Below are 21,627 nucleotides of genomic sequence, written 5' to 3' on the forward strand. Positions count from 1 at the left end.
TACCTCACTTCCTCCCAGACAGTATTTTTCACTCTAGCTGTCATTGCATGGACCAGCTCCACACAGATGTAACCTGACTGCACCATGTGGCCCTTACTTTTGCCCTGGGGTTTCCTCTGCCACTGCTGTGTTGGACTCCTGACAGAACCCATTCCACCATTCTGACGGATGAACAAATCTAGATGAGGGAGTTAACTCTCATGGAACCTTTGACTAATGAAGGAGAGAAGTCAGGGAAAACATGCTCTCCTCTTCCATCCCTCGGGCTGACAATCCTGAAGCATAGTCTATGTGGCTCCCAAGAGACTCCCAGCAAAACCGTCCCTAATTATTCATGTGATGAAAGCTCAACAGCATTATCCTTGGATTGATGACTCCTCCTTTTCTATCCACTTTTCCTGTCCCTCACTCCTGTTCCTTGGAGTCATTTCACATAAACTACTCTGACTTAAGCCCTCATTTCAGGCCCTAATTTGGGGGGTAACCTAGGCTAATACACTTTGCACTTGTATGCTGGTGTCTGACCCTGTATATCCTTAAGCATGCAGCATAAAAGCCCCACCTTCTAAGAGTCCAGGTCCCTTTCCCGGAATCTGATGCTTAGCCCTGCAGGATTTCATAGTGATGCTCCAGATGTGGTGCATGATGGGGAACCTGTACCTATTCCTGCTGCTGCCTCTGGGAGTTTCCCCCTGAAAACCCTGCTCCAGCACACCTCGAGTGTGTGCTGCTTGGTCATTTACAATTGTTTGCACTATACCTTTGTTACAGTGCCTGAAGCATATTGATGCTGCTGGTTCTTCAGCAGACTCCTGAAGTGTGGTGGAGGGAGAAAAAAATCTCTATCCCCATATGATGCTCTTCTTTGATTGTCCGGCAGCCAATATTACAAAGCGCTTTAGTGTAACATACACAGCACTTTCCCCAAGGCACATGGTGGTAGAGTGACTGGCTCTGAAAGGTTTCCAGCCTCATTCATATTCAGCGGAAAAGGGGTTATAGACAGAGAGAGCAGCCAGAAGGCAGTTGCAGTATGTAAGGCTAGAGAAAAGAGTGTTCTGTATCAGGGTGTTGTAGTTGAGATAAAGCAAAGTGGATGATTTTGAGATATTTTAGTGGTAGAATCATAATAGTCAAGACGTGAATTCCCATCCAGAAAAGGAGAATTAAGTCGAAAAATCATAATAGTCAAGACATGTATTTCCATCCAGAAAAGGAGAATTAAGTTGAAATGTCTGGGACCGATATTTAGTTACGTACCAATACGGCCACATTGTTAAAATATTGAAATCTTCCATATTGTGTGGTAAATTAAACTGCTATAGCCCTGAGCTCTTTGAATGCCTCCCTTCCCTGGGATAGCCTAGAAAGCTCCATGATCCAGCAAAGGGTACATATGCCAAGCAGGAGGTCTCTGAGATCCTGTTCCAGCATTATTGCTGATGTCTGTTCTGATTGGTCAGTGCTCATGCTGTGCTGGTGGTTAATTATTTTGAATGTCACCCCTGAAAATGTAAGCCATGGAAGACAGATAACTTTAGTCTCTGGGTGCTCCCCAACTCCACCTACAGCTTGATTCGAATGTTTCTATGTGTCTCTGATCTCTTCAACCAGGAGCACCACTGTGAGGCACCACTCATAGAGGGTGGCCTCAGATATGACAGACAGCTAGATTCAATAGACCAGATGTTGGGCCACAAAGCTGCTTGATATAACTGATTTTTATCATCAACTAAGTAGGAGCCCTTTGTCCATAGATACAAAACAGGACACGTGCTCCCTCCTGCCCTGGCCATCTCTCTTCTTACTATTGATGCTCTCACTGGATGATTCAAAGGCTCTTGTGACTTTAACATATGAATGACTGAATCCTCAATGTGCACCTCTAACCTGGATTACTCTCCTGGAATTTGACTTGTATAAGAGTTTCCACCTAGATATCTGGATCTAAAAAGGGCTCATTGTTTCTTTACCAGTCAATCTGTCAGCTCTGGCTTTTGCTTTGTTTGACACATGCCAGATTGGAATGATGGTTCATTAGTTCCACCTCCTTTCTGATGAGAGTCTCAAAGTAATCTTTGTAAAAAGGGAAGAAAAGCAAACCCAATTTTTGTCAGGACTGTCAAAGCTCTAACGTTAAAACCCACCATCCAATCGTGCTGATCCTTAACCTCCATGGAGCTCAGATCTTCACAAAGCTCCTGGCATCATCTCAATCAAGAAGGGCAAACGGTGTAGCTTATAGACACATCTTGGGCAATGCAAGTAGGCAGAAACATTATCTGGCTTGTGCCATATTCCCTACTGTCTTCCAGTGAGTGGTGAATATAGATTACTAGACAACTTCCAGGATAAAAGAGTCATCAACTACTCTATCATCTTTGACATCAAAATGACACCTTAATTTAGATACATTTCATTTATGTGAGCTCAACTAGTCTTGGAGGTCCTAAAGTACCAGAAATGATAGCACTTCTGGTTGAACGCTAACAAATGTTTTCAAGACTTTGACCATGCCATATTCTCTTCAACAATGTATCTGCATGTGCCAAAGTACCAGTACCCTTTAAGAGGAACTACCAGACCGGTCAAGGGAATGCAGAAATTAATGGAACTTACTAGACATTACTGGCAGCATTTTGCATTACTTCACCCTAATCACCCCAAGGACCTGAACAACAAGAAGAGATTTTTCGGTTCCAGCTACAGCTATAATCTTTTAGAAGCCAGTGATCCTCCAATCGTAGGTACTCTGCACCTATCCAGTGACATTTGTTGATTCCACCAACATCATAGACTAATTCTCACCCAGAGGGGTAGAATTTCTGCCTATACTCAATACTCTTGGAGTCTGCTCTCAACAGAAGTTGATTACCTTGCATAGAAATGAGAGCTATTAGCTATCTAAACTGTCTTTGAGACACAGAGATACCATCTCCAAGAGATGGTACTGCTTGCTGGTACACACAAAAGCTACAGAGCCTGAAACACATCTGGAAACCCAACCCATAGCAGGTGAGTCAGGCTGCCTTAGTGTCATCAAGCAAATCTTACTCCCAAGCATTTGAACTTCACAGAAGTCTAGCAACAGATAACAGTAAATAGCAAATGAACACTTCTAACCAAGGTCCTAACCTAACAGGTCCTAACCAAGCTTCAGAAGGTGACATTGAAAAAAATTAATTATTAATTATTGAAAAGATACTTTGTAATTCAGAAAAACCTCTTTCAAGAAACATGGCTAAATACATAAAACTGAGTCACAGATAAATTACTTTTAAATTTTAAAAAAAGACTTCTAATAAAAATAAAACAAATTAAATTCTCTTACCTGCTGAACTAAACTCTGCAAAAATATCTCTATTTGTTTGAGGCTTCCCATCTGGATCAATGTCCACGATGGTACGCCACAATTCAGAGAATCTAGCTCGTTTTTCTTTGGGCATATATATTCCATGCCATAGTGCTTTCAACATGTAGTCAATATTGATCAGAATTTGCCCAATTCTGGTATCATAATAAGCTGGAGGTAATTGACAAGAAGAACTCTGATCATAATTAGCTTCTAAACTGATTGAAGGAATTTGATTTAAGCAATAAATTCCAACAGCCAATTCCCTTATGATTTGATGGACTTCTCTATAGTCTAAGAGGGCAGTAGGGTCTACAGGAGTCAGTAGGATTGCAGTGGAGAAGGCTACATTATTTATTTGACTCATAATTCCACACGGGATGTCTACTTGAGAGTGGACATCTTCTTTGGCAGACAACCAGCTAACTAGTGCAGTAGTCAGCAACTCTTGTACTTCACTCCGATCATATTTTTCAAAAAAAGCAGAAGCATTTCTCTGTACTGCTAAATTCTCCAGGTAAGTTTCTTCATCTTGAATTTGATCAAATCTAGGTGCTCCTTTTTTGGGCAATCTTAACATTTCTAATTAATTCTAGTGTGTCCTTTTTGAAGTTTCTGCAATGAATAAAAAGGAAAAGCAATAAAATTTACCAGAGTAATGAAGCTGAATTTCTCAAGAAATAAATCTGTACCTTTCATCTTTATCACGTTAATTGTTCCATGGTCAACCACTATATTTTTTCAATTAAAAATTCTTTTTCAATTAAAAATTAAAAAAATTTTTTTCAATTAAAAAAACTTTTTAAATGACATACACTATATTTGTTTCAGGGGTACAACATAATAATTTGATATATGTATATATTTTGAAACGATCACCATAATAAATGTAGTTAACATCATCACCATACATAGTTACAGAATTTTTTTTCTTGTGATGAGAACTTTCAAGATTTTATTATCAACTATAGTTGCCATGCTATACATCATATCCCCAAGACTTACTTATTTTATAACTTAAGTTTGTACCTTTTGACCCCCTTCACCCATTTTGCCCACCTCACCCCCTGCCTCTGGCAATCACCAATCTGTTCTTTTATCTATGCTTGGGCTTTTCCTTTTTTTGTGTGGTTTTCCATAACCACTATTTATTGAGCATCTACTATTTGCCCAGTTCTTTATACACAATATTTATTTCATTTAATTGGCCCCTCTGTAGAGTGGTTCTCAAAATCTAACCTGTGTTGAAATCACCTGTGGCTTGTTATGACAGATTGCTGGATCCTACCCTAGAGTTTCCAATCCAGTTGGTTGGAGTGGAGCCAGAGAATTTCCGTTTCTGAAAAAGTTAGATGCTGCTCAGTGAGATAGGCGCTGGGAGCCCCACTTTATAGACGCAGAAACGAGACTAGGAAGGTTACAGGATAGGCCTGAGGTTTCACACCTTCAGAATCAGAACCATCCCAGGTCTGTCCATCCTCAAGTTCAAGACCTATGCCCACTGGACACAGGAAAAGGGAAGGGACAAGAAAAGGGAAGAAACCAACTCTGAGATTATGGTTTGCTTGTCCAGGAGAGGGGAGCTGCATCCACGCTGGTCCTTGGAGTATTCCGGGGGCCGAGGACAGTGGTTGTTTTGAATGACCGGTCTCTCGTTGGGCCCGAAGCCAACGTCAGGAGCCCCGCGTGGGCGAGGCCGAGGGTAGCCGCTGCAGGCAGGGCTGGGAGGGGCTCTCCTAAGCCGAGGGCCTGGGGAGACCTGCTAGCCCCACGCGGCCTCCAGGCTCTACTGGGAGCCCGGGCCTTTGCTGAAGTCCCGCCGCCCCGGCGCGGGCCGAAGCCGTTGGTACCCGGGGCCTGGGACGGCAGGGTCGCGCCGTGAGGGGGAGCTCCTGTGCTTCCGAGGGCGGGGCCTCCCGCCGGTGCCAGGGATGCTCGCCGCGGCTTAGATTCCTCCAAGGCAGATGCCCCACTCCACCCCCACCCCTCCCCTTTAGAACTCAGTCCGGACTGGGGCTCTGCGAACCGTGCATCTCTGTCATTTCCTACATTCACTATTTGTCTACGAGAAAGCACAGAAACAGAGCGGCGGAGGCGAGGGCCTCAGGCTCTGAGGTAGTCCTGAGTTAGAATCCCACCTCCATCATCATTCTGTTACTCAACAAACATTTATGGAACGCTTGTTATAAGCCAGGCGCTGGGGGACGCTGGAAAAGGGCAGCTGTAAAACCCCAAGGAGCTTACAGTTACGCAGATAATCATACAGCTGCATTTAAACAGTACCATAATGTAAGATGTAATGACAGTACATGAATGAAAGCTAACCTTCATGGGAAAGGCTGCCCTGAGGAAGTGATCTTTTAAGCTGAGCCTGATAGATGAGCAAGAGCTATCCAAGCAGAGTTGGAGAAGGAGCTTTCCAGGCATAGGGAACAACAGGTGATGAAGAACTGAGCTGAGGAGAAAGTTGAAATTTTTGAGAAACTGAACAAAACTCCATAGAGAACTAGAGATGTGGGCACAAAAATAGGATGAGGAGGTAGGTGAGGGCCAGACTATGCAGGCTGCTGAGTTAAAGATTTTGAACTTTATTCTAAGAGTTTACACTACATTGATGGCAGTAGAGGGCAGGTGCAGGTTTGAGTGGTGGTGGTGGTGATGCGAGGGCTGTGGATGGCTTTGAGAAATAATGAGATGGCCTACTGGGAACAGATCGAATAGTGGCAGAGTTTAAAAAGAAGATGGTCATCCAGGTGACACCTCAATTTCTGTCAGGAGCTATGGGGGATCAGGGCAAGATTAAGAGTTCAGTTGTACCTGTGAGAGAACCAAGTAGAGATGTCAGATGTGCCTTAGATATATAGGTCTTAGCTAAAAATGGCAGCTTGGGTTAGATGTATACATTCCGGCAGGCTTAGGGTAAACGAAGCCAGGGGAGTGGCTGAAATCACCACGGGAGAGAATAGATAATTGAGAACCCAGGATGGAGACCTGAGAAATTTAATATGTAAAGGTCAGGTGGAGAGGGTGGAGGCAGGAAAGAATACAAAAAGCGAGCAGTCAGGAGAGCAGGAGGAAAGCCAAGATTGGTCACAGAAGCCAAGAGAAGAGAATGGCCAACTTCACTAGATGCTGCTCTAGGTCAAGGGAGAGAAGAACTGAAACTTTTCCCTGAATTTAGCAACAGGGAGGGTTCTGGTCACTGTTTGAAGGCAGAATTTCTCTTATTCCAACTATGTCACTACCTTAGCTGCTGTGGAGGTAGTGAATATTAATAAATTTGTGATTGCTCTCCCAGATCAAGAGATGTCAAAAAGTCACTGCCTTCTTTAAGAGAGCTGCATGTTTGCACTTATGAAGTATGAGTAATGTATGTAAATTCCTAAAATTTCTTTCCCACTATAATTAAAAGAATCAAAGTATGTCCAGATCCAGAAAGGGTGTCAAACCTAATTGGGGATAGATCCAAAATGTGACCCTGCGTTATGGTGGTCATGACTGAATATTGTGGGTGGATGTCAGGATGGAGTGAAGTTGAGTGAAAAGGTGGAAAGGGTGAGTGTGGGTGGGAGGCAAGAGATGGTAAGTACAGGAAGATGTAGGACCAAGGATGTGTATTTTAAATTGGTATAGACTAGAACATTTTAAATGATTATACGAAGGATACTATAAAGAGGCTGAAGATACTAGAGAGACAAGTGTAAGGTTCCTGAAAGGCAGGAAGGGTTGGGATACAAAGAAGAGGTGGAGGCACAGCCTTTTTGATGGATGGATGCATATATTTCTCTTTCTAAAGGCAAGAAGGAAGAAAAGGATGAGTGCACACACAGGTAAGTTAGAACTTTTGGTGTTGGAAAGCTGAGCAGTTCTTAGCTGGATGACTTTGATTTCTCTTTGAAAAGCCAAGGTCATGAGCTGAGAATGGGGAAAAAAGAGGGAGGTTAGAGATCTGTGGGACAGGAGAATATTTAAAAGTCTTCAGAAGTTCTCAGAGTGGGACAGTGAGCTGCCTAAAGAGATGTACCACATGTCTCTCAGGAGTGTGAACCTCAAACAAATTGTTTAGCTTCTCTAAACCTTAGTTCTCTTATCTGTTAAATAACAACAGTAACAAATTGAGTTATTTCTGGATATAGCTACCATGAAGAGTCAATAAACGCTGCCTTCTTTTAGTGCTGCTGGTGGGAAATTACCATGTAAGAGTTCAAAACAATGTTAATACCACAGTTTAAAATATCCAGGTTGTTCTTTCAAGTATAACCTCTTTCTCTGGAGTATCAATTTGATTAAATTGGTTGTATTACGCTACAAAGTAAAAATCCACATAATGAATTTTACAGCCACATTATACAATAATAAAGCAGCAGAGTATTTTTTTAAATCATCATTCAGTAAATCCTGTTAACACTGTGAAATATTACGTTTTAATCTCTTTTTCAATAGAAAGGTTTTCTAAGGAAATGACTCGGAGCCTTCCACATTTATCAGATGCCTTTTCATTATTCTTTTCCAGTTTTGCAATTCTGGATCCAAATTGCATGGCGCGTTTTGGCAGAAGAGCAGAGGTTGTTAGACCAAGTTCCACTGCCGCAAGACGCAAAATTAGTTTTTCACCAATTCCACGAGATAAAGTCAAGTTTGCCTTTTCCCAAACCGGTAGGGAATTTAGAAAGGAGACAACATTTTCATCCAGGAAAGGAAATCTAAAATAAAAAGTATAGCTACTATTAAAGAAAAATATCAATCTGTTGTGATTATTCCTTTTGCATTTTCTTCAGTATGTTAATATTTACAGTATAAATTTATTTTTGAGGGCACTATTTTTCTAGATTAAAAATATTCTAGTTATTTATACAATTTTATGGCTAAAATTTAGTCACAACACTTGTCTAACTTTAATACATATGCTAAAATATAAAGAAATTTTCCCTCAATAGATAAACAAATTAAGCCTATGATGTCAAGAAATAATTTCAAATTGTTTCACAAGAAATCTCTGGAGATGCCTTGAAAATAAGCATGGTCTTGAGTTAATTATTCAATCTGTGCCTGCTCTTTACTATCTAAAGATATTGAACTTTAGGGATACGAAACCAATATAGAAGGGCTCTACTCTCCTGAACTTGTGAAACATTTACTCATGGCAAAACTTTATGGTATCAAAATTATAATTACATTTAAATTGCTTAAATGGTGACAAATTGGTGTAACAGGACAAAATATTAGATTAAAAAAAAACTTTCTGCTCTTTTGGCTTCCCTAATTTTCTAGCAAATTCTGTTCTTTTTTTCATTTAAAATACTCTAATCTCACCCCCTTCCTTCCCAATTCCTCAAAATGCAATACAATTACACTAGTATTTCTATTTCATTACATTTCATTCTAACTTAAGTAGAAAGATCAGAAAGGGTAAAGGCATTTGTTATAAAAAATATTTTATAAAAATGAATTGTGAAAGCAAATTTAAATAAGAGAAGCTAATAGATTACAGTTAATATGTATGCCAAAATCCATAATAAATCAGTTTAAATCTAGCCACTATAATGGTAGTTGTTAAATTACAATTCTGATTTGCTGTTTTAAACATCCTTCACATCCATTTTTACCCAAGGATGTCATGGGGCGGGGGGTCTTTTTTTTTATTTTTTGGCTGTACCGTGCGGCATATAGGATCTTAGTTCCCCAACCAGAGATCGAACCCACGCCTCCTGCAGTGGAAGCATGGAGTCTGAAACCACTGGACCGCCAGGGAAATCCTGGGGGTCTTTAGAATTAACTGCTTTTACTGAATAAAATAAATTCCCTTTTCTCTGACCTAGCTGAAATAATGAACTGAATTTCTCTTTCTCTCTCCCATACACATATACCCTTCAAAAGGAAAACATTTTACACACTTTGTATTGTGGCATTACTTATTTCTTTATAATGAAATTTTGAAAATTATGATAATTTTACATGTCAGAACTGGCAACACAGGAATGACAAGGTAGAGACAAGAAACAATGAAGTCTCGGAGTTCGTGTATTATGATGCTCCAATTCCCACGAAGCTTATTTGGACTCCTTGTTCTTGCAAGCTCGTACTCTCGTAATAAAACCATCACTTAATAAATTAACCTACTTGAACAAATTTCTGCTTTTTATAATTAAATGAAACATCTTCTTTTATCCTTAATGCTTTAAAAAGTTGTATTCAAGCACCTGTTTACTATCATCAGAAATATGTTGTAGGTAAACACAAACCCCTAAGACTAAAAAAGAATATACACGTGAAAGTGGCTTGATCTCTGAAACTTTTAGGTAATCTGCAACATATGACTAAACTGTGTTCAAAAAACATATGACAGAGAGGAATCCAGTACCAGAACGGAACCACCATTTAAATCAGTATGGATCTATACAGGCACACCTTGTTTTATTGTGCTTCATAGATACTGCCTTATTTATTTTTTTTTACAAACTGAAAGTTTGTAAAACCCTGCAATGAGCAAAGTCTATTGGTGGTGCCATTTTTCCAACAGCATTTACTCATTTACTCATTTCACGTTTCTGTGTTACATTTTGGAAATGCTCGCAATATTTCAAAAATTTCATAATATTTGTTATGGTGATATGTGATCAGTGATCTCTGATGTTACCTTGTGATTGCTTTTTGTTTTGTATTTTTAAATTAAGGTATATACATTTTCTTTTTTTAGACATAATGTTGCTGCATACTTAATAGACTACAGTACAGTGTGAGCATAGCTTTTGTATGCACTGGGAAACCAAAAAATTCACGTGACTCGCATTTTTGCGGTGATCTGGAACTGAATCTGCAATATCTCCAGGTATGCCTGTACATACAGAAATGTCTGTAGAGACAAAGTCAGGCTCTGTAACATTGGAGGAGAAAGCTTGGGAGTAGGACTATGCCCTTATTGGGAGGAAAGCAAACATCTGAAACAAAACAAAGCCCCTTAAACACCTCTCAGTATTTCATTACCTCAAGTTTTACAGTCTTTCATTGTAGTCTTAAAAGCAATCATGTCATTGTATCATATTTGAAAATTACTGAAAAGCCATTTCTTGGAGAATGAGTTCTGGAAAAACTGTTCCTCTGGCTCTTCTCCAGCTTTGCTTCTGACCGACTGTGTTTGTAATATAAAGCCAAGATATTGCTGCTACTGTTATTCATTTGAACAAGTCTCCAAAGAAAAAGGAACCTAAAAATCTCCTTTTACTGTCTATTGTCTTTACAAGATTACCCAAAAACCCTCAGATAGATAATAGGAATTACCTTGCTTCTTTTCCATGATCACCAATAACTCTGTCATCACGACCAAGATTTCTAGAAGAAATTCGACCCAGTTCCATCTTGATTTCCTTATTCAGTCCTTCCAGCCCGTGTGTCTGGAAGCGGACTCGATGACGAGAATAACCTGCGAGCTGCTCATCTGCACCAATTCCAGTAAGAACTACCTATAAAGGTTTAAAGAAATCCATAAAAAAATGTTATCTACTATACAGTAAGGAAAATAACTAAGATAAAAGTCAAACTTAAAAAATGATAACCCCAAAGATAACATCTTCAGAGAAAAGCCATAAGGCAAAGTCATAAAATAGTAAAATAGGCCCAATTTTTACAAAGTCATATACTTTGTGTTATAGTTTAAATGCAACTGAAATACGCTATATTCTTGCAACTTAAATGCTAAAAGCTTTAAGGGTCAAAGTTAGGTCTCAGAAATCCTGAGCAGAAATACCGTGTCATACCTTTGCACTACTCTGATATGGTTTTGCTTCATCTTGGGTCACTAACCAACCAACTCCTCCAGAAGCAAACCAGACTGCACAGCCAATGCTGTCATCCAACACTGTATCCAAGGGCTGAATTAAGTGGGATATTCGAGTTCGTCTTAATCTTTGCAGTTCTTCCAGAGAAACATTAATTTCAACAAAATTCCAAATCCGGGAAGGGCTGGCAGCTTGTAGTTCCTTTAGCCCTGCTCTTCCTGTGATTCGATCTGGTACGTTGAATTGCTCACCAGGATTAGCAGCAGCAGCAGCAGTGACATTTGTAGAAGATTCTTCAGAGCGTTTTTCACAATTATTTTTCTCTTTTCTCCCTTTTTTGTTAAAACCAGCTGGTATGGTCTTTTCTTTAGTCATGAAAGCCACATTAAGAAGATCAATTGGTTCATCTAAAGGAATATGACGGTCAGCAAGCGCTGCGATAACCATGGAATCAATTCCCCCAGAAAACAGGATTGCAACATTTGCTTTCCTATTACTAGTATTCAAAACTTCACTTTGTGTCAGGTTTTCATCCCTAGGTAAACACAAGACACGTCTCTTGACTGCGATACTCAGGACATCAATGAACTGCTGAACTACTTCCTTCATGTGTCCATCAGTAAGAAAGACCTGAAGGGTTTCTCTTGACGGTGGGACGCTGGAAATGCTACTGCAATGGATCTCAAATGCGGCTTGTGGCAAAATCATATTTAAAGGGACAACAGGTTCTTTAAGATACAGTTTGGCTTCATTTGCTGCCACTGATACAAATGTTGGCAAATTTGCTGAAATTTGAGTTAGGCTATTAACACATTCTTTGATAACATCCTCCCTAGAGTTATATTTCCAAGGATACAATTTTAAAACAACAGATTTGGAAATGGAAGTAGACTTTAGATCAATTCTGAAAATTCCAGATGCTGGAACTTCTTGCCACTGATTGGCCACTCCAGATGTTTGGGCGCCAATCGAAGAGAGGCAGAAACTCTTGCCCAAACTACTAAAATGCCAAAGCAAGCTACGACGGCCAAAAAAATCCCTACCAAACCACAAAGAATGACTAGATGCTTGATAATATATAAAAGACCAAGGACCTTGGACTTTTGAGAAGAGTGACAAAATATCAGATTCATTCTTACAAGAGGAAAGATAATTAAACATTATTTGGGTATCATTCTCTTCAGCTTCAACCTTTATTCCACTAAAGACTTCTCCATTCCACAGGAATACATTGCCTCTTTCATCTTCAACAGGCTGGGCAGTCAACACACCTCTTAAGTGAAGGACATGACCAGAAAATAAACACTGGTAGTTAATATTAGACTTTAACAACTGTTTACTACTATTGGGTCCCCGCCGTTTAAGATTACACAGTAAATCCTCTTTCAAATCTTTGTTGAAATGCTCAACAGAGAAGCTTACTGCACAACAAATGCCACACATTGCTATGTAAAATCAAGTTGACTATTTCTTGATTTTGGTCTTCTCTGAGTTTTCTATTTCTTGGTATTCTTTCCTCAGCTCATCCAATGTATCTGTGGGGGAAGGGAGAAGACATACTAAGTGAAATAAAAATTCTTGAACCTTTACCTAGTAATTCAAAGGGCAAAACAGGTTATTCTCCAAGATCAAAACATGTATGTACTATGTTAGTTCGAATAATAATTTACAACAGGCTTCTAATGAAGAATGTTTAGTATTTAGGGAACCCGTTTCTGTTTGTTAAATGCTTATTTTGACCCAGGCATGGGGCTATGCACATTAAATATACATATTATTTTATTTAAATCCCGTAAGACTTTGGAGGCTCAAAGTGATTCACTCAAAATCACAAAGGTAGAAAGTGGTAGAACAATATTTCATACCTAGATCTGTCTAAAACTCTAAAGCTTACATTAATTATTAGCGCTTCCTAACACATCTTATATTTTTTAAATTTGATTTTATTTTTACTGTTGACTCATCCTTGGAAGGCTAACTTGAAAAAAACCAAACTATTGCATTAATTTTATTAACAGGTATACCACCATCCCATCTTTAGATATATGTTTAAACATTCAGATGTAGATATATGTTTAAACATTCAGATGTAGACAGTATAATTTAGGCACCATCATGAATTTCTACAGAAAGCCCACAAAAGAATTTCTGTGTGTTTCTACATAATGTACCAAAAAAACTTACTTTTGCTTTCAGAAAGCATTTCTGTTCGGTCTGCAAGAAAGAATATGTCGCTGTTCTGTTGCTGCCTATATACTTTCTGCAAAACATAATTTAGGCTAATATCATGATTTATTCTAAAAAGTAGATGTCAAAACTCTGAACCCTATTATTGCTTATTCTTGAACTTCAGTAACATGTTCAGAACAATACCTTAGCAAATACAGATAAACAAACAGAACTCACCCATTATCCAACTATCTAGAAATTGCTACCATTAACACTGAGGTAAAACTCTTTCTTCTCTGCATATACTATAATACCATTTTTCTTTAGTAATATTTCAGTTTATTTGGTCATTTAAGTGTTACCAACTTTTCACCATTATAAATCAACGTTGAGATGAATGTCTTTGTACCTAAATTTTTTTGCACTCTCATGATACTTTCCTAGGTATCAATTCCTATAAATAGAACAGCTGGATCAAAGTGTTACATAGCTTTAAAACTTTGATACATTATGCCAATTTGCCCTCTAGAAAGTTTGTATCAATTGTACCGTACCTGTATCAGAAATGTCTAACATGTCAGTTACCAAGTAATCTCTACAATGCTTTAAAGGGCTCAAATCATTTAACTTTAAAATATGTTTTGGCAGTATAAAATGACCCATGAAACAGTAGCTTGCTTGTTTGTGAATACATTAATGGAAATGGAGTTAAATAACCATGTTAAAGATTTGGAAGCTTTGAGTAAAAAACCTGGGGTGGGGGGGGAAGGAAGGGGAAGCATTTATCTTTTTTTTTTTTTTAAACAATTATTCACACTCACTTGAATAGTTTCTACTCTTCTCAATAGATTTAAAGTTCATTTATTTCAAAAGAAAACACCAATTCAAGTATAAAATAAATACCATTAGTGACTATGGCTGCAAGATAACATAGTACAATTAATATCATTTGGTTCAAAGGTAATGTCAATTGCATATGATGGGGAAAAGATTATCAACAGCTATGGTTAATATGTATATAACTATATATGATATATATTAAAAAATCACGGACACTTCACTTTTGCAATTTAACTAAAAAGATACTGAAACCTTGTAAATTTTAATATAATATAAATCTTATATGTAGTTCTTATAACTTTTGTATATAGTTAATAAGATATAATCAAACCCTCCCACATACTGTTTGGAATAACTCTAATAACTCACCCTGTTCTTCTTCAGGTTAGAAAGTTCATCCACAACAATTTTTTGTTCTTTAATCTATTAAAATAAGAAAACATTCTTAAATCAGAGGTTATCAAAGTATGCTCAGTGAGGACTCTTTAAAATTAAAGATATGGGATAAGTATTGATTGTCCAAATGGGCAGTCTGTAAATATATAGATTCTTTTCAACAGCGGCTGTGCGGAAGTACAGGTGGGGGAAAGCTGAGGGAAGAAACAGTGATTAGACTTACAAAGTGTTAGACGGCTCACTGCCCAGACAGGGTATTGGTAACCAGCATTCATATTCAGGGAAGAGCCATAGTTACTAAGTAAGATTTACGTCGTTTATTTAAAATAGAGAACGTACCAAAAAAAAAAGACAGTATGCACCAAAACCCAAAAGTAATACCAATTTTTCAATGATTTCTTTTAAATTATATTTTAGCTTTAAAAAAAAATACCAAATGGAATGAAGAGTGGGTTACTCCCCCTCCCCCGGCCCCATTCCCATACTTCTCATGATTTATGTACTAAATGGTACAGCCAGACGTTCAGAGGAAGGAAGTAGCAGTAAGTGCCCTACCTGGGGTAGCACAACCCATCACTTTCCATCTTTGCTTTACATCTCAAAGGTTAGCACAAGGCTGGCACTGTTGAACTAGGTCTCACTTTTTATTAGTAGAAGAGGGCTCAACTAAGTTTCTTTTAAACTCTTTTCAGTAAAGGTAGCTATATTGTGAACATGACTGATTATATAGTATCACTAGAGCCTCTAAAAGCATATTTTATAATTTTGACCTACCTCGGAAGCCTCACGGATCTGTCATACATCAGTATAAGTGGCATGCTATGGTAGTAATCAGAGTGGGCTGTGTGTGGTTTGAAAATTCATTCCTCACAGATGTGTACCCTTCTGCTCTCCAGCTGACAGTCACTGTAGTAACTGACTAGAGATTGAGTTGAATTCCAAGATTGAATTTGTACAACCTCCTGGAGGCTTATGTTTGAACAGCACTTTCCCATTCATTTTAGGAATGGCAGGTATACTTTAGTACTTCAGACAAGGAAACTGTGATAGAGGGATTAGAGACTTGCCCAAGATGCCACTGTCAGTTTGGGACAGAACCAAAGTATTATCTAGGACCTCTATTACCTCAAAGGCTATAGCCATCCTCATCTCAAATTTATTTTTAAAGTTTTTTTTTTTTTTCCCTGCTTATGGCAGTTAAGATTTATATTATACTGGCTCCCTTTTGCGAGGGAGGGGCAGAACAGTGATAATCAGATACCTGTTTTAGGAACGCAGCTCTGGCTAAAGTGAAGGACACACTGGAAGAAGGTAACAATGGATGAGGAGAGGCCAGTTAGGAAACCTTTGCAGGATTCCCTACGGTAGATGAAAGTGGCTGGTTTAGGATGGTTAAGAGTGTATGTACATGGTGATAAAGGCACATATTTCAGATGGGACTCTAAAATAAAACTGATAGGACTTCCTGATGTACATAAAGGTTGGCTCCCACGTTACTGGCATGGACAACTGGATGGATGGTGGTGACATTTTCTGAGACAGAGAATACAGGCAGCAGATCTAAGGTGAGCAGTATTTCTGAAAGTATTAAAAGAGTACATAGAAAAAAACCAAACCAGGCTCCTCCTCCTTAGGGAGGATGCCCACACCCTTTCTCTCTGGGTGTGCATCTCTGCCTTGCTTCTATCTTAACTAAACAAACTTGCTCTGTGTGCTCTCCCACTTGTTGTGCTATGTCTCTAATAATAAACTTTGTACCTATTTTTACAGTTTTGCCTCCGTGAGAAACGCATTTTTCACTGGGGGCAAGAGCCAGGGATTGTGGTGGTCAGGATTCCTGGTTTTCATCCAGGCTACCCAGGTTCAATTCCTGGGCAGGGAATTAAGATCTTGCTTCATGCCATCACTCACTGCTGCCTCTCCGAGATCAGATGGTGCTGAAACCTGGGAGTTGAAGATATAATGAAGCTCTTCTCCTCAAGTTATTTATCGTTTACAACAATTTGGTAATTTACACCTGTGGGTAAAATTAAAACATTTATCTTTCTCTCTACCTGCTCCCTCCTGAGATTGGAAACTCTTAGGTTCCCAGCAGCATTATCAGCTCCTCTATGCTGGGAACAATTAAATCATACTAAGGATAATCAGTCTAGTTACGCTAAAAAATTGGGGCAAATGCCTTATGAACAATGCCAATATATAATTTCCCTGAAAGATAAGGATTGGTACAGAACAGACTAAGTCAGATAACCTGGGTATATACTGGGCAACACCTAATGGAAGTTCTTGACTTAAATTCTTACTTATGACCTTACTAGTACTGCTAGTTATATTGTTTTCTATATTGCCTGTTTTACAAAATTGTTGCTTATTACATTACCAAATGTGTGACTGAGCCTCTGATAAAATGATGATACATAGTTCCATATAAGATCAATGATTTTAATACTGTAACTCTAAATATGTGAAGAAGCAACAAGAGGGAATATTTACCTGGACCATAAGGGATTAGTAAGACAGGTGGTCCAGAGGTTTTTGGCTACTGTTAACAGGGCCTAGTCCAGTAACACCACATTGAGTGGCCTGTCAACGAAATCTTTGTCAGACCCGGGAACGAGCATTCCTAGCATTGTGGGACGAAATAGTCATGAAATGCCCCCCAAACCATAGTTAAACTTATGACCATGAAGGGGCCCTGCCGACTGGTAACTGACCCTTGCCAGCTACCTCTACAAGGACTAAATCATGGCCACTGCAGCTGTTGACCTTCAACACCTCCTGAAAGAAGTTCAGGGTGGAGATCAGAAATGAGGCACTCTGGGGGACTTCCCTGGTGGCGCAGTGGTTAAGAATCCGCTTGCCAATGCAGGGGACACGGGTTCAACCCCTGGTCCGGGAAGATCCCACATGCTGCGTAGCAACTAAGCCCATGCTCTACAACTACTAAGCCTGCACTCTAGAGCCCATAAGCCACAACTACTGAGCCTGTGTGCTGCAACTACTGAAGCCCGGGAGCCTAGAGCCCATGCTCCGCAACAAGAGAAGCCACTGCAGTGAGAAGCCTGCGCACCACAACGAAGAGTAGCCCCTGCTCGCTGCAACTAGAGAAAGCCCACGCGCAGCAACGAAGACCCAACACAGCCAAAAATAAATAAATAAATATTTTTTAAAAAAGAAAAAGAAATGAGGCACTCTGTGCTCTGGGAAAAACTGGTAGGACAGCCCTTCAAATAGACAGATATTTTCAGAAAAAGATTTTATGAGCCCAAATTCTTACATCTTCTCATACCCAGGAAAACGCTAACATCATTAATGGTAACACCTGCTTTGGCTATTAAGGAGAAAATTTTCAGACCAATAGCACCTGTTATCTATGTGTTAATACCACCTTAAAAGTTAAAACCTACTTAAATGAAACTAGACAACTGGCTACCTGGCTACAAGTCACCCCAAAGCATCAGGTCCAGATTGGGTTTCAGGCTTTATCTCCTGAAAAGAAATGAGATCTATTTTGTCTATTAACGTTCAGGTTGTCACTCCTCCAACTACTAACTAGGTCTGTCACACCTACGTCAATAACACTGGGTTAGTAGAAAAAGACATCAAAAAGTTATATGACCGTGCTCAATGGCTTCGTTCCTTTGGACAGGGTAACCCAAGCGCTGACACTATCTGGACTACAGTTAAGGTAATGCTATCAAATGTAACCTGGTTCTTACTCCTGCTTGGGCCCTTGGTTACAATAATTCTTTTACTGATCTTTGGCCCCTGCCTTTTATTAATCTACTTGTCTAGTTTGTTCCTTCTAAGGACACAACGGTGTCCCAGACAAGATGACAGTGATGCAGATTCCAGCCACTCCTTGGAAAACCAACAGAAGTCAATGGGCCCCTTAATGAGACAGGACGAGAGCTCTGTGACCCCAACTAGGTAGGGTCTACGAGCCCCCTGTCAGATGAAGAAGCTGCAGAAGACAGACCTTTGCCCTTCAACCTCCCAATACAGATGTATTGGGGTTCACATCTCTCAGGGGGAATTTGAGGCAGGAGATAGATGGGCTCCAGGCTAGACATTTACAACTGGCCTCCTGTTCACACTTCCTGGAGTGAGAAGAAGATGGGCTTCAGACCGGACTTAATTACCAGCTCCCTGGTTACATTTCCTGAAGCAAGAGACAAACGGGCTCCAGGACTACATATTTATGACCGGACTCTTGTCTATATTTCGAGATCTGCACCTCGATATAAAAACCAGCAACAGAAATAGAGTAAATAACTGGACAATGGACATTTTTATGGCAGGGACAGAGCGGGACTAAACCCTGTGAAAAGATCAAGAGGTCATACATTTCCCATCCTTGGGGCAAGGGAAACATTGCACATGCGCAGAAAGGCTCCTTGGGGGTCAAAAGGGAGGGGGCACCACCCCATAATATGTGATGGCCGTCCCATAGGCCTCTGGGCTGTAATCCACCTTGGAAAAAAGTTGCACACGCATGTTGGGGAGGATCCTAGGGCAGGGCAGGTGTGGAAAAAGAAACCAGACAATGGGCCAAAGGTAAACAAAGACCTGGAAGAACTGCCCTATATAAACGACTTCACCACCTCTTTACTGCGCTCCTCCTCATTACGGGGGGACATCCACACCCTTGCTCTCCGGGTGTGCATCTCTGCCTTGCCTCTATGTTAACTAAACCGTTTCTCTGTGTGGTCTCCCACTTGTTGTTGTGCTATATCTCTAATGATAAACTTTGTACCTTTTCTTTTTTTTAAAGAAAAAAAGCAATTATGAATCTCAAAGACATTATGCTGAGTAAGAGACGCATACGCCATGATTTCATCTACATGATGTTCTGGAAAGGATAAAACTATCGTGATGCAGAGCAGATCAGGGGTTGCCCGAGGTTCTGGGTTGGGGAGAGCACGGCTATAAAGGGAGACTTTTGGGGTCATGGAACTATTCTGTATCCCAATTGTGGTGGTGGTCACACAAATTCACACATGTGTTAAACTTAGAGAAAAGGAAAAGGGGTCAAATTTTACTGTACGATAATTTTTAAAATAAAACTTAAAAAAAATCATAATTTTAAAAACAAAAAACTAAACCCCCGCCCTACTGCCACATGGGTCTAATATTGGGGCAAGTTTCAAGGTCTCCCTTTAACTGTAGCTGTCAAAGCAGCGGGACAAAGCCGAGACCGGACCACGCGGCCGCCGTGGATCTTCTCTGGGGGGGGGGAGCGGCGCCCCGTCCCGAGCCTGGGGGCCTTGTCACCTTGTCCCACACTCACCTTGCTGCTAAGATCTTCCTTGTGCTGGGTCGAGTTGTCGGTAGGGACCAGCCCGGAGCCGTCCTCGGGTCGCGCACCTCGGCTAGGCATCTCCACGGAGCGTCAAATATGCAGGATGCTCAGCCCGGAGAGCGTTCTAGCCGCTTCCAGTCCAGAGTCCCAAAATGTCTGAGCTCCCAGCGGCTCCATCCCCTCCCTTTCCCTTTTCCGTGAGTCCTACCAATGGCGTCTGCGCGCTCACTCTTACGCCTGCGCGCTCACTCTTACGCCTGCGCGCTCACTCTCTTACGCCTGCGCAGTTCGGATCGGGCCTGGGAGCAGTTGTACGCGTGCGCACAAATGATTAGTGAGCACGTTACCAGAGCCTGGTTGTGAAATCTGAGAGGTTCCTGAACGTTCCCCTAGTGGATGGGGTGTTGAAACGCTCTTCACCACGTGGCATCCGGTAGGCTGTGAGTTATATGCGCCCCCCAGTGGTAAATATAAAGAATAGAAGCGCTGTAGAAATACTGCTTAATATTTATTATCTAGGCAAGAATATGAAGCCAGGCACAAATTTAAGAGCTACGTTGTTGGCAATGGAACTGTGCAGACTAGGTAAAGTTTTTGTTAACTTGTTATTAGGATTAAAAGATAAATACTGGATTCCCAGTTAAAAATGAATTGTAGGGCTTCCCTGGTGGCGCAGTGGTTGAGAGTCCGCCTGCCGGTGCAGGGGACACGGGTTTGTTCCCCGGTACGGGAAGATCCCACATGCTGCGGAGCGGCTGGGCCCGTGAGCCATGGCCGCTGAGCCTGCGCGTCCGGAGCCTGTGCTCCGCAACGGGAGAGGCCAAGGCATTGGGAGGCCCGTGTACCGCAAAAAAAAAAAAAAAAAAAATGCAGATAAATGAATAAATTTTTAGTATAAGTATGTCCCATGCAATATTTGCAATATCTCACTCCTATGAGAAAAATTATCCAAAACTTGGAAATAGGCAAGAATTTACCAAGGTGTTCTTTCATAGCTTTGCTGAGCTTGACTTTATGTTGACTGGGCTATTTTATAATTCTGTAGGGGCGGGGGTGGGGGGGGTAACAGGTAGATTTTTGTCTGGCTGATATGCAATAATTTGTATCTGATACACCAGATAACCCGACACATTGTGACTTATTGTTCTGTAAGATATTAAACAGTTTTGCATCTAGCTCTGCAATCCTACCCTAATTTTTAAAATGAATATATGTCTACTTTCTCATGTACTCTTAGAATTGGTTTTAGCATCTTACTTGTTCGCTCATTAATTAATGAGTTGAATAAAACTTTGACAAATGTTCATTTTATATTTGCACAGGAGACATGGTTTTCTGTTTTTGAAAATTATACTTTAACGTAGGAAATCTCAAGTTTCCACAGAGATGCTCAAGTGAACTCATGTGATGGAGCCAAACTTTATGGCTAAGGAAGCGTACCTCATGGGTTGTTTAAACCCAGGAATATCTTTTATTGTCTCTTAGAGTAAATCCAAAGCAGTTATAGAACTAACCACTGTCTGTTTTTCCTTTTTACTGATTTTTAAAAAAATATTTGTTTTTGTTTCTGATTTATGCATAGCTAAGTTATTCTGCATTGGTAGCAATGATTGAGAATTTGGTTTTACGGCCTAACCATTTGGTGATACCTGTTGAATGATGGCTATCTAGTCTTTATTAGAAGTGAGATGACAAAGAATCCAGGTTTTTAGTCTTTTCATTTGTCCTTTGTGAGCTCAGATTGATTAAGAATGTTGTGCCCACTGGGAAGAATAGCTTTTTGAGATCTGAAC

The 21,627-nt window shown here is 40.2% G+C and overlaps 3 protein-coding genes and 1 long non-coding RNA gene across 5 annotated transcripts in view; 1 reads left to right on the forward strand and 3 right to left on the reverse strand.

The window, feature by feature from the left end:
* ANKAR (ankyrin and armadillo repeat containing) overlaps window positions 1-10,770 on the reverse strand; it is an 88,331-nt gene extending 77,561 nt beyond the window's left edge. Inside the window, exons 1-2 of the mRNA XM_067741227.1 lie at window positions 10,631-10,770; window positions 3,332-3,967 (exon numbers count right to left, since the gene is read on the reverse strand). Of these exons, the coding sequence (XP_067597328.1) occupies window positions 3,332-3,932 (601 nt within the window). The 5' untranslated portion in view covers window positions 3,933-3,967; window positions 10,631-10,770. The remainder of the gene's footprint in view (window positions 1-3,331; window positions 3,968-10,630) is intronic.
* On the reverse strand, window positions 7,580-12,570 carry ASNSD1 (asparagine synthetase domain containing 1). The gene is made up of 3 exons (XM_067741219.1): window positions 11,107-12,570; window positions 10,631-10,812; window positions 7,580-8,055 (listed from the first exon to the last, which is right to left on the reverse strand). Exons 1-3 carry the CDS (start codon window positions 12,568-12,570, stop codon window positions 7,770-7,772), a joined length of 1,932 nt encoding a protein of 643 aa, XP_067597320.1. The 3' UTR covers window positions 7,580-7,769.
* ASDURF (ASNSD1 upstream open reading frame) lies at window positions 12,446-20,075 on the reverse strand. Its single transcript, XM_067741226.1, has 4 exons — window positions 19,823-20,075; window positions 14,506-14,559; window positions 13,312-13,387; window positions 12,446-12,662 (listed from the first exon to the last, which is right to left on the reverse strand). The coding sequence occupies exons 1-4, from the start codon at window positions 19,910-19,912 to the stop codon at window positions 12,592-12,594; spliced, it is 291 nt and encodes a 96-aa protein (XP_067597327.1). The 5' UTR covers window positions 19,913-20,075; the 3' UTR covers window positions 12,446-12,591.
* An 84-nt stretch (window positions 20,076-20,159) lies between these two features.
* The window catches only part of LOC137226414 (uncharacterized), an 87,712-nt gene continuing 86,244 nt past the window's right edge, over window positions 20,160-21,627 (forward strand). Inside the window, exon 1 of one of the 2 annotated variants that reach the window (XR_010944343.1) lies at window positions 20,160-20,274. This is a non-coding gene — a long non-coding RNA (uncharacterized lncRNA). Of the gene's footprint in view, window positions 20,420-21,627 lie in introns of both variants that reach the window. The other variant, XR_010944342.1, reaches the window with a different exon arrangement.

The sequence above is a fragment of the Pseudorca crassidens genome, chromosome 6, assembly GCF_039906515.1.
Source record: "Pseudorca crassidens isolate mPseCra1 chromosome 6, mPseCra1.hap1, whole genome shotgun sequence".
Lineage (NCBI taxonomy): Eukaryota > Metazoa > Chordata > Mammalia > Artiodactyla > Delphinidae > Pseudorca > Pseudorca crassidens.